We start from the raw sequence: 12,771 nt of genomic DNA on the forward strand, positions 1-12,771 counted from the left end.
TAGAATCGGGCAAACATACCATCCAGAGTCTAAACAGAAGTGACTGTTATGCTTGTACAACCAAACAACCCACTGTTCAGATTATGCCCTTCCCCTTGGGGATGAAAAAGCATGAAAGGGAGTTTAAATGTATAACACTCCTCTTTCAAAATGCTACTCCTGGTGAAAGTTGTAGTACGTTGTCCTCCCTTTTCCCTCCAGTCCAGAAGGGAAGTGTCAAAGCCATACCAGCGTCTCACCTCGGTCCCGGAAACCACTCTGCCTGTCTCTCCAGATGGGAAGAAGGGCTCCAGGATCTTGGTACCATGGCTCTGTGTACACAGGTGTGGAATGTGAGCAAGGATAGTACTGGCAACTTCTCCAGCCTAACTATACCCCGAGCAGACCTCTGGTGGTACTGTGGGAAGGGCATCCTCTGGCCAACACTACCTGAAAGGTGGGGAGGAACCTGTGCTCTGGTTCAATTGGCTATCTCATTTACCCTGGCATTTGAAAGTAATAAAAAAGTACCAACCCAAGGCAAAGGAGAAAAGAAAAATGTACAAAGTGTACCTAGTTCCTTCAATAAAAAAATGTTTGTAGATAGTATAGGGGTTCCCCAGAAAGTTCCTAATGAGTTTAAAGCTAAAAATCAAGTAGCTGCAGAATTTAAATCGTCCTTATTCTGGTGGGTCACCATCAATAAAAATGTCAATCATCAGCTAAAATTTATCAACTATACCAGGGATGTCATTAAAGAAATAGCAGAACAGTTAGATGCCACTAGCCGAATGGCATGGGAAAACAGAATGGCCCTAGACATGATGCTAGCTGAAAAAGGAGGCATCTGTGCTATAGTTGGGGGAAATTGTCGCACATTCATCCCCTATAATACCGCGCCTAATGGAACTATCACCAAAGCCCTACAAGGCTTAACAGCCTTATTTCAGAAACTAGAAAAGAATTCTAGCATTAACAACCCACTCATAGAATGGTTGGAAAATTGGTTCGAGAAATGGAAAGGAATTGCAACATCTATTTTAATTTTCCTTATCATTCCAGCCAAAATGTTTATAACAGCTGGGTGCTACATAATCCTGTGTGCTCAAAGGCTAGTTCAAAAACCCATCAAAACCACTAGAATCAAAAATAAGAAAGATCCGTATGATGAGGAATGTGAAAAAGCCCTTAGCAAATTTGAGAATCTAAAATGTGAAAACTAAAAGTGTTTAAAAAAGAAAGAGGAGGGAATCTGTAAGAAAGGAATAAGTTTCGTTTTCACATAGAGACAGCATGGAATAAGGGAAATGGAGGCAAAACCAGTTAAACAAGCCCCAGACAAAGAGAAGAGAGAATCTGCCTGATGTAAAGAGACATGAGGTAGTATCAGAGGCGGGAACTCACAGCAAAAAATAAAAATTTGGGGGGGCATTGGCTAATCAGTTCAAAATCTCAATAATGAGCTAGTTGGCTCTCTGGGATTGGCTGTACAAATTAAAATCTCAAAAGATGAATTAGTTAGTGTTCTCGGATAGGCTGTAACCTCTGTAGTACCCAGTCAATGGGGAAACAGGGGAGGGACTTGCGAATTAGGAGTAGGGGATTTAAACATCGCCATTCTCTTCCTCTGGCGCGCCAGCCTCCCGCGTGTTTGGCTGGACGCCCCATCTTGCAAGATTGTAAATAAATTCTTTTCTCCTCCAGAACCGAGAGAGCGTTTATTCCCTTACAGGCACCGCTTTATTTCCGACATCTCAGCCCTGAAGTTGTGGCAATTTAGGGCCCTGTGGCCTGCCCTGGGGAAGTTGGGCCCCTGTCCCTCCGAGGACATCGACTGAGCCCACTCCCTGCAGGATTGCTGCAGAGGGTGTCCAGGCTGGAGAGGACTGGCGTCCGTCTCTTGGGCTGCTGGGTGGGGACCCCGGCATTGAAGCAGTAGCCGCTGCCTCACCTCAGGACCTGGTCTGTCTTAGCCACCGTCTGGGCATTTCTTCCCATCACCCAACCCACTCAGTCCACTGGGAGTATCGGGCACCAGTACCAGAGCTGGGGTCACGAGGTCTTTGCCAAATGCTGGGGGTGGCATCCTCTGGGTTGGCAATGCTGGAGGAGAACACTCAGGGTTTTGCGCCCTCGTGCCCACCCCTTCCAGGCTCTGAGCCAGCTATGCCCCTGCTGCCCAGCACTGTCAGCCTGGCAGACCTGCTCTTCCGGGCTGGCCAGACAGTGAACGCCTTGGTGATGCCCAGTGCCACCCTGATGCTGCCCCAACCTGAGGTCTCAGCCATGGGGCACCCGACCAGCCTGGGGGTGCCCAGGTTCCGCCAGAAGCGCCACATCTCTGCCCGGGACATGAGCGCCCTATTGGATTATCACAACCACATCCGGGCCAGCGTGTACCCACCTGCCGCCAACATGGAGTACATGGTGAGTCCTGTGCCACCCCCTCCATCAAGCCCCAAACGACTGAGCTTGGTCTGGAATGATGGCTTGGAAGGGCTGAAGCATTTGCCAGGCAGACCCCATTGAGCCGGCACATGGGGCCTGGGATGCATGGAGAGGGGCAGGAATCAGACCGCCCATTTTACAGGTGAGGAAACTAAGGCGATTGCACAGCTCCTCCAGTGAGTCGGGGGCAGAGGACCAGCATATATGCGGCACCTACTGTGTGCCACACATCCACATTTTACTTCAGGTACTCCTCTTCTTTCAAGGTGGGTTTCGTTCTCTCAGTTTTCCAAAACAAGAAATTGAGACTCAGAGAATTATCTGCCCCAGGACTCTCAGCTGGAATTCCAACCCAGGTCTGTCTGAGTCTAAAGCTTGTGATCGTAACCAACACAATTCCCTGCCCAAGAATCTTAGCTCCCCACCGGGGACCTGCAGGGGGTAGGTGTCTGGAGCTTTCTATGCTATTGTCTGTGTGCCCCAGGGGTTTGTCTAACACACAAGGCCTTCCTCTCAGCAAGCCTTTGGAGCGGCAGGGAGAGGGTACCTGAGGAATCAGGCTAAGGAGAACCAGCAGCAGGGCACCTGGGAGACTGGATGCCTTCCCTCCAAGAGGCGGAGCTGGTGGTTCTCTCTCCAGCCCTCCAGAAGCCAGAGTGGAGTCTGCTTTATCACAGCCCTGCTCCCAGGACCATTGTCCCAAACCAGCCTGGAGAGATAGGCTTCCAGCCCACCCACAGATTTCTTCAGGGAGAGATTGCCAGCCCACCCCCTCTAAGCAAATTTATGCTACTCAGCAGCCCCCAAATTCTTATACTTCTGCACCTGCCCAGAGCCAGGCCCCCAAGCTAAGCCCTGTGGATACTGCCCAGAACAGGATGGAAAAGGACCCTTTCCTCGTGGAACTTACATGCTAGTGGGGAAGATAGAAAACAAAAAATAAAATACATATGTCAGGTACTAATAAGGTGATGGGGAGGGTGGAGATCAGAGCTAGAGGGGAGGGGAGCCATTTGCTCATTCATTAACCAACTCATTCATTTATTAACACAGGGACCAGCAAATAGAAAGGCCTTCACTTTTTGGAACAAATGACACATTTATTGAGCACCAGTTGCATTCCCCTAGCAAGTGTTCAACTAAGGAATGCAGTGTGGAGCAGGAAAAATCACCCTGGGAGAGAGCTAGATGTCTCACCAGGGACTCTGGAGAGGGTTGGATTGGGGGTTTCATGTTTAGCATGCCCATTCCTCAGTTTACCCCTTTGTGGTGGGAGGTAAACATTCCTCTGCTTTCCCTACAAGATTGGATCAGACAACCCCTGTGAGATGTCTAAATCCCTCTTTTGGGACCCCTATTTCTTCTCCACTAGCTGATTTCTGCCTGCAGAGCAGGTATCTGATTAAACACCCCTTCTCCCACAGCCCCAAGAAAAGTCATGTCCCCTGTTGCACATTTTCACACCACTCTGCTCATCCTTCTGAGCCCCTGCAAGGATACAAAGATTAATTACTTGTTTAACATCTCATTGCCTTGCAGACTGGAAGTCGAGGATGGTATCATGTCCCCAGGATCTAGAAATACTGTGCAGTGTTTGCTGAACAAATGAATGAATGAACAATATCTCAGAGAACCCCAGGAAGTCAGAACTGGAAGGGAACTATCTTTTTTGTATTTTAAGTGTCACCTTTTTAGCTTGTAAAACTTGGGGCATTCATGCCTTGGAGAATTATGCAGCTATTAAAAGGATAAGAAAGGAAGGTGTTCTCTATGTACTGATACAGAATAATCACCATTATAAACTGTCTCATTACATAAAAAGAGCAAGGTGCAGAATTGAATATCTGGCATGCTGCTGTTTGTCAAAAAGTATATAGTATCTGCTTATAAAGGTATAGAATATCTCTGGAAGAAAATGCAAGAAACTCACAATGGTGGTTGCCTCTGGGTGGAGGGGGAATGGGCAACAGAGTGGTGGAGGGTCAGGGAATGGGTATAGGAGAGGATGAGAGCTTTATTTTCTAGCTTTTCTCTTTTGGACATTTTGTATATTAAATTTATGTGTGTTTTTGCTATTCAAAAAAAGCCTTTATATTAAAAATTTTTTATGTTAAAATTAACACCTTTTAAAAATACAATAAATGAAATAAAAAATGAGTTCTTATCACCCTGGGGTAGTCACTTCTAAGGACTGCTGAGAACTCCTGGACAACCCCCCGGGAACCCTCTCAGAGCAGAGAGCCCCAAGCTTGAAATCCAGTCCAGTGAGGGAAGACAGCCCTGAACCGGGGGTCAGAGACCTGGTGTGGACCTCTGCTCTGGTGTGGACTCGCTGTGTGGCCTTCTCTGAGCCTTAGTTTTCTACTTTGTCAAGTGGGTTTATTGTGGGGTCCCAATGGCATTAGGTGAATGTGCATCCCAGGTGCAGGTGAGAAGCTACTGTAGTGGTGACGGTGGTTTCCCCCGGGGAATTTAGTGGCCCGTCTTTCCCTAGGTCTGGGACGAGCAGCTGGCCAGTTCTGCTGAGGCCTGGGCCACCCAGTGCATCTGGGCCCATGGCCCATCACAGCTGATGAGATATGTGGGCCAGAACCTTGCCATCCATTCTGGCCAGTGAATGACCCTCTGCCCTTCCTTCACTCAGTCATTCAACAAACACACTGAGTGCTGACCGTGTACTGGGTATTGCACTCAGCCCTGGGATACAGAGATGAACAAAACAGGTAAGGTACCTGCCCGCACGAAGCATACATTCCAGTTAGGGGAGACAAGCAATAAACAGGTAAGCAAATAAGTACATAGATCATTCTGGAGAGTAAGGAGTGATTGGCAGGGTATATAAGCAGGGTAAGTAGATGGAGGGTTGTGGGGAGCAGAGTTGGGGAGTGGGGGCTGTTGGATAGGTGCATCAAGCCCAAGGATGCCCTGACAAAGTCTGGGGAATGGTAACACCAACCCTCTGACATGATCTTTCTAGCACTCTGAGTCTCAAGATGGAATCTGGGGACCTGAGCTCCAATCCGTGTGGCCTTGGGAAGTTACTTCCTCTTCCTGAACCTCAGTGTCCCCATGTGCCAAATGAAGGGGTTGCCCTAGCTCAGTTCTTTCCAGACTTGTGGCTTTCTTAGGCCAATAGAATTTCAAAGAGACATATATGGGACTGCCATAAAATTGTTGTGTATTTATTTTGCAAAATAAGGATATTAGAAAACCAACTACTCTCACCTTTTCACCATCCTGCCATAACCCCACAAAGTGGAAAGGACACAGTTTAAGAATCAAGCCTAGTCCTTTAAATCGAGCTCAATGGAAACCCTGTGCCCTGTCCACCTTTTTCATGTTACCAGCAGGTCGGGGCCAGCGCCGGCGTTTGGGAGCCATGAATGGTCCCTAAGAGCTCTCCCAGCAGACATGGGTGATTCAGTCTCTCCTCCCACCCACTACCTCTCTCCCCTGCCATTAAACTCTTCTTGCCACACTCCATCCTTATCCTTCGCTTGAGAGGTTCATGGTGAAAAGAAAACCGTGTCAGAATGAAGATGTGCTGTTGTGAATTCTGAGTGAAATTCTTGCAGATTTGTTTTTCCTCATTAACCCCTTTCTGTTATTTGTGCCTCTGCACCCTGTTACATGTGTCTGATACAAAAAGTCCTCAGGTCCCACCCGATGGTCTTTCAGACCGCAGAAAGTTTCTCAGGCTGGGACACCAAGTGCCTCCCATCTCCCATCTCAGACGCCTAGAAGATGGTCCAGTGATTCTCGCCCCCAGTCGGAAGGGCCCCTTTGCGTGACAAGGGCAGCCATGTTTGCCTGACCACTTGCTCTGTGCCAGGGGCTGGATTCTCTCAGGTGCTCTGCAGAACATCCTTGAGGCAGGTATCACTGACATCCATCTCATTCTGTACAGGAAGGAGACAGAGTGACTCACCCCAGTCCCCAAGCAAGAGGGTGTTAGAGCGGCTTTTCCGTTCTCCCACCTGGCACCTTTCCTCTTCTCCGCCTCCCCAGGTACCGCTCAGCGGTGGATCGCGCCAGGTCTCAGTCCGAGGAGAAGCAGCATTACTCGTTTCCGGCCCCGAGGGACTGTACCCCTTGCTGCCCCTGGCGCTGCAGCGGCCCCGTCTGCTCCCACTATAACCAGGTGCTCAGTCAGCAGGGCCTGGGGCTGACGGGAGAACAGACCCCGGAACTTGGAAGAAACAGGTGTTGGAACAGAAGTCAGGATTAAAACAGAGGTCCTTGTGGACTTCCGTTTACATAATAAGCACATTCCTGGAAGGTTGTGTGTATGTTGAGTTGAGGTGAACTGAATCCTGTTTTGAGTGTCTTAGACAAACTGACCATATTTTCTGACCCCAGAGTGCTTTTGAATTCAATAGGCCCTGACTTTTTCTAGCATTTTCTGTTTTCTAAGTCTCCTGCTATCTTAAAATGCCAAAATAAGATTACAAAAGTTACGTCATAATAGTGACTATGCTAACACTTACTACCCTCAAAATTACAATGCAATATAATGTTCCAAGTAGTAGGACAGAAACTTCCAGCTGCATAACGAATGGCTTCTTTCAGTCCTATCAGTGTTTCTGTGAATCATTTAGAGATAATGTAAAAAATCTAAATTTGTGGTCCTCTAAGAAATGGTAGGTCTGAACCAAATGTCCTTCCTGAATTCCATGAACATTACTACCTCCATTTTACAGATGAATAAACCGAGGCACTGAGAGCTTAAGTGACTTGGTCAAAGTTGTACACCTAGTGATACCGAGATTCCTTTTGACACCAATGTTTATATTTTAACCTCCAACACAACAGTGATTTTCAGCCTGTGTGTTAAGAGCCATTAGGGTCATGAAGTCAATTTTGTGGTTGGATACTAGGGAGGGAGGCAAGGAAGGAAGGAAAGAAGGAGGCAGGGAGGAAGGGAGGAAAGGGAAAAAGACAGAAAGAGAAAAGAAAGAGGGAAGGAAGGAAGAAGGAAAGAAGAAAAGAAACAAAATAAATAGAACTGTATGGATTAGAATACCTCACAGACGATAAGATTAAATATTGTTTCGTGAACGTTTTGTTCCAGTTGTGGGTAAGTATGTATGCATACACACTGGGTAACAATAAAAAATATATTCCTTACTGTTGGTGGCAGGTAAAAAAAGTTTAAGAACTGTTCTATTGCAATATAATGCTTCCAGCCTCTTACCTTAGGGCAGGGAGACAGCCTCTCCCAGTAAGACCACACCCAGTGAACCCACACCACCCCAGCCCAGGAACCCCCCAGCCCCAAAGCCCGGGGCCCCACCCAGTCCCTCCCGTGGCCTCCCTGTCTCTGCCTCCCTCAGATGGTGTGGGCGTCTTCCAGTCGCCTGGGCTGTGCCCTCCACACCTGCGGCAGCATCCGTGTCCTGGGCGGCACCTGGCGTCGGGCAGTGTACCTGGTCTGCAACTATGCTGTCAGGTAAGTGCCCACAGAGTGAGTCCTGCGGGCAGGGGCTTGGGACCAGGGGTGGATTCAAAGGAAAGAAAGACACATGCTTAGCCAGTTGAATAAGTAGATATCATGCACACACTCACACATTGTAAGTGAATGCAATACATAAAGCTCCCCACTGTGTTTCAGAGATACCTCTCCTTCCTCCATTCTAAGCAAACTCTCAGTACCATGCAGTTTGTTAGTTTTAGAGTCAATTAATAGCCCATTTTCTTTACCAAGTTTCAGAATCACTTGGGAGAGAGAGGACTGAGGCGGATGGAGAGGCAGGCTCACCGATGATGTCAGTAGTGGAAATGTGACTTAGGTCTGCCAACCGAGTGGGCTTGCAAATATTTTACTACTGAATTTGACCTGCTTACCCAGGGAAAGGCAACACTGGGCAACCACAGGACTCTTGTTAAAAGTGTTATAAGTGTAGTGGCAGCCCCTTTAAGCTCTGCAAGAAATGGAGCAACTGAGAACGCCTGCTCTCTCAGGCAGGCAGAGCCCCAAGGGCAGAAAGGAAGGATGTAGCTGAGCATGCTCAACTCCTTCCACCAGACTCTCCAATCATGTAACTGTTGGGTGGGAGAGAGGCCAGGAGTGGTCCTGGTAGCCACATCCCTTGGAAACATGGAGAAAGGGGGAATAGAAGTTTCTGTCCAATGTATGGTATGTAAACTTGCAAATGTTACTGAGTATAAATTCCAGGTAAATGCAATATTCAGAATTTCATAATTACTTAATAATAACTACTCTTTACTCTCACATAGCCCTTGATCATTTATAAAATACTTCCATTTTATTATCTCATTGAATAGATGAAAGACAGAAGGAGGGAAAGAGGAAAGGGAGGGACACTGGGAAAATAGTATCCCTTTTTATTGATTGAGAAATTGAACTTCAGAGAAGTTAGGTAACTTACCAAAAAGTCACACAGCCACTAAGTACCAGCGCTGTTTCAAACCCAAGTCTTTTGATTCTAAGCCTCATGCTTTGTGTACTGTACTAACCTGATATTCTGGAAATCACTGGTTTACAGTAGCCTGAACAAGCTAGGACATTTGTCATTGGTTAGATAGGGGCATCTGTTGACTAAGTGCCCTATTGCAGTCCAGCTTTATCAACACAGAAAAATACAAACCAAATTCCATTACCACCAACTTGTTTATTGATATATTGAATTTTTGAAGCATCAAGTATTGACAGTAGAGTTATTAAGATCTTAGGCTCTTGCATCAAGATCTCCAGGGTTCACATCTGTGACTTCAATTAACTTCCCCATGCCTTTTCTGTTTCTTCATCAGCAAAATGGGAATAAAATAGGACCCAGTCATGGGATTGATGAGAGAATTAAGTGAAATAACCCAGGTAATGCCCCAAGCTTTTAGTAAGTGCAAAATCCTTGTTGGTTCTTCTTATTACCAGACCTGGGTTTGATTCCCAGCTCTACTGTGTGCATATTGAAGACTGGAGAAGTCATTTTTTCTCTACAAGTCTCAACTCATTAAAATCAGTTCATACCATCTGGCTCACGGAATTGTAAAGATTAAAGTACCATAATTTGGCCTGTGTGGTGCCTTGCCCATAGTAAGTGCTAAATTAACATTGGCTATACTTATAACTAGGTTATAAACTTCTTCAGGGTTGGAAATGGACCTTATTTGTCTCTTATATCCTTCTACTGCAGTGGTTTCAACCTTTTGTTTTTTAAAGCAGATTTTTTTCCCCAAGTGATTAAACAAAAAAGTGCTACTTTGATTCTGTCACCCCAGGTGTTGCCACCACTCACTTTCCAGACTCGCAAGCTTCTGGGAATATCTTTTGAAAACTGTTAACCCACAGCATCTGGCGCAGATCGTGATGCTCAGTAGATACTCTGGAAGCGTTTGTTGAATGAATGAATGAAAGCCATTATGAAACTAGAGGGGAATACTCTTATCAGTACTTTGACTGACTTCGCTCAGTCATTCAACAGCCACTTTTGGAGGAAAAAGGATTCCATCCCTGCTCACAATGAGTGTGCATTCAAGCTGTGGGGGGGATCAAGCTTTGGGACTTGTGCAGGTAACTGTCACTGAGAACCAGTGGTGAAATTACTAGTCAGGCAGGAGAAAGAGCTGAGAGAATGGCTTTAGGGTTTGAGAAGGGACAGAGGGAGAAAAAGAGAAATCCGTGGGCTGGGGTGGAGAGTTTTGGGAAGACGAGATGCATAAGAAGTTTCCACATGCTGCTGGGCAGATCTGGAACATCTTGACCAAAGGCTGTACATGTGATTCTATAAGCCAGGGGCCAGCAAACCACAGCCCTCAGGCCAAACGTGGCCTGCTGCCTGTTTTTGTAAATAAAACTTTATCGAAACGCAGCCATGCCCGTTCATGTACATATTAGCCATGGCTGCTTTTGCACTCCAACAGCCAGAGCTGAGTAGTTGTGACAGAGACTGTCTGGGGCTGCAAAGCCCAAAATTTTTACTATCTGGCCCTTTACAGAAAAAAATTGCTGACCCTGCCCAGGCAATGGGAAGTCAGCCACCAAACATTCTTGAGCAGGAGAGGCATGTGATGAAGGTGGTAGTCTTTGGAGAGGGTTAATTCAGGAGCAGATAGGATGGATGTGGGACAAGGCCACTAAAAACTGGACAGCCCCCACCATGATGAGGCGTCATGGCCCTGGGCCCCTGATTCTAGTTGCATCTACCTAGCACTCTTGTAAGTTAAAAACTGTTTTCTCATAAGTCGTTTCACGGACACCATTTCATTTATTTTTTTTTTTTTCAGAGGATAAAAACAAGTCTTAAGAAATGAGGTGGGGAGGGGAGCGGCCAGGAAAAAAAATGCCTGGTGAGGAGGGGTCTTCTTTGGTGTTCCAGATGACGAATCTGGGGCTTGCAGAAGTGACTCGCCCAAGGCCACACTGCCAGCTGGGGGCTGTGCCACGAGCTGAGAACTCCAGTCTGGGTGGAGGTGGCTCCCGGCTCTCCCTGGTCCCCTCAGCCCATCTCCCCGGGACCTTTTCTCTTCCAGGGGCAACTGGATTGGGGAGGCGCCCTACAAGATGGGGCGGCTGTGTTCCACCTGTCCCCCCAGTTACCAAGGCAGCTGCAGCAGCAACATGTGCTTCTCTGGGCTCTGATCCAACAAGCTCCTGTGGTTCTGAATTTTCCCAGGCTCTGGCGGGCATCCAGGTGGGCCTGACCCTCTGATGGATCCTCCGCGAAGACAGGGTCCAAGAATCGTTTTTTAAATAGGATATGAGTTTTAGTATCCATGGAAATTTTACTGCAATATTTTCTTTTTTTTGAACATTGTATGCACAATATATGTTAGTTTTCCCATTCAAGAATCGAATAGTCTCGCTCGCCGTACCTCACCTCCATGGAAAACATATTTTGCTCAAAAAAAAAAGACGTGAGTGACATGTGACACTGGCCCACCCAACTGTATTTTCCCTCCCAGATTCCGTCCTTTCCTGTTACATCGGGTTTAATTCTGGCCTCCAGGAGAGTGACCTGCAGCTTTAATTGACTTAATTCTCCAGAGCCAGGGCTGGATGGAGTCGTGGTGGCCACTCATTTTTCTGAGGCTTAAACTCCAAAAGACTTTGTCCACCCAATGAAAGACATTTATGAAATAATCTTTAGCCTGAAACCCACATTCATCAAGCCAGTAACAGCCCCCCAGCTTCTGGGCAGCCTTTGAGGACCTGTGGTTCCCTCCCTGAATTGGGAGCATTTCAGCTGCACACTTTTTTAAAATATTGAAATTAACTTGGGAACTACCCCTCACACCCTGATTGCATGTTACTAGACTCCCCCTTTTACAGATGGATACCCCAAGGCTCAGTGAAGGGGCGAGACTTACTCAGAGCAGCACAGCTGGTCTTTGATGGAGCCATAGTTGGCGCTCAGCTCGGATGAGCTCTCCAGGCTGCTTCCGTTCCCCTGAGCCCTCAGGAGTGAGCAAACCCCAAAGTTGGGCCTCTCTGAGCCTGCCAGTTCTCTTTCTGGATAGCTCTGTCTCTCTGCCTTGGCCTCTCTTTTTATCTGCTTCTCTGCTCTAACTCTGTCTCTTGATCTTTTGGTCTCAGTCTCTGTATCTCTGTCTTGGATTCTCTCTCTCTCTGTCTCTCTCTTTTGCTGCTACAAAGTCTCATGCTCGTTCCCATCAGCCATTTCCCCTTTCCCACCCCACCTCACCCCACCCAGAGATCAGGACACACAAAAGTCCTTTTGTCTCCAGGGATAGTAAAATCTCCTCCCTCAGACCTTGCCCTCCAGCCAGGGTCCCTCCCTGCTTGGCTGGAGAGAGCTCCATCCAAATGCCCCAGAAGGAAACCAGGCCCCTCTGCCCAGGGTCCCTAAAGCTGTTCTGGATGGAGGTGTTCTCCTCCCTGCTGGTCATTCCCACCCAGGCCCCACCCACAAAAGAGCCCTTTGAGACCAGATGCTGTGGCTCTTCCTGCCCCCCTCCCCCCAGCTCCCAGGAGGGTCAAGAGAGGAGGAAGGCGTGGGGGGAGATGGGGTATGCATGTGTCCATTGCTCCATTTCCAGTAAACAGGAAAAATGGCCCAAGAGCAGTGTTCATTTCCAGACTCCAGCAATGAGTGAAACGAGGGCAACAAGGACACTGTGGTGACTTCACTGTTCTCAGACTATATCTTTCTTTCTTTTGGTGGTGGTGTGGTAGGTCTTGGTGAGGTACTTACATGTCCTTTCTTTTATAAAACAATGGTGATCATAAATATTAGCATATTAAAATGTTTAATGTCCTTGTATTGTGAAAATAAAAGGCTTGCCAACCACATGTCAATTCCCCAAAATGTTCTGGAAATTTAAATGGTATGTGACTCACTGGGTTAAGTGACATTCATAAGGTCA

The 12,771-nt window shown here is 47.2% G+C and overlaps 1 protein-coding gene across 1 annotated transcript; it reads left to right on the forward strand.

Annotated features, from left to right (window-relative positions):
* The first annotated feature begins 2,145 nt into the window (after positions 1-2,145).
* Positions 2,146-11,026, forward strand: R3HDML (R3H domain containing like). The gene is made up of 5 exons (XM_037811740.1): positions 2,146-2,406; positions 4,922-5,040; positions 6,436-6,568; positions 7,761-7,876; positions 10,918-11,026. Exons 1-5 carry the CDS (start codon positions 2,146-2,148, stop codon positions 11,024-11,026), a joined length of 738 nt encoding a protein of 245 aa, XP_037667668.1.
* The last annotated feature ends 1,745 nt before the right edge of the window (positions 11,027-12,771 follow it).

The sequence above is a fragment of the Choloepus didactylus genome, chromosome 19 (assembly GCF_015220235.1).
Source record: "Choloepus didactylus isolate mChoDid1 chromosome 19, mChoDid1.pri, whole genome shotgun sequence".
In the NCBI taxonomy this organism is placed as follows: domain Eukaryota; kingdom Metazoa; phylum Chordata; class Mammalia; order Pilosa; family Megalonychidae; genus Choloepus; species Choloepus didactylus.

Coding starts and splice junctions, on each gene's coding strand:
- R3HDML (XM_037811740.1), top strand. CDS start 2,146: ATGCCCCTGCTGCCCAGCACTGTCAGCCTGGCAGACCTGCTCTTCCGG. Junction 2,407..4,921: donor CCGCCAACATGGAGTACATG/GTGAGTCCTGTG, acceptor GTCTTTCCCTAG/GTCTGGGACGAGCAGCTGGC. Junction 6,569..7,760: donor TCTGCTCCCACTATAACCAG/GTGCTCAGTCAG, acceptor TGCCTCCCTCAG/ATGGTGTGGGCGTCTTCCAG.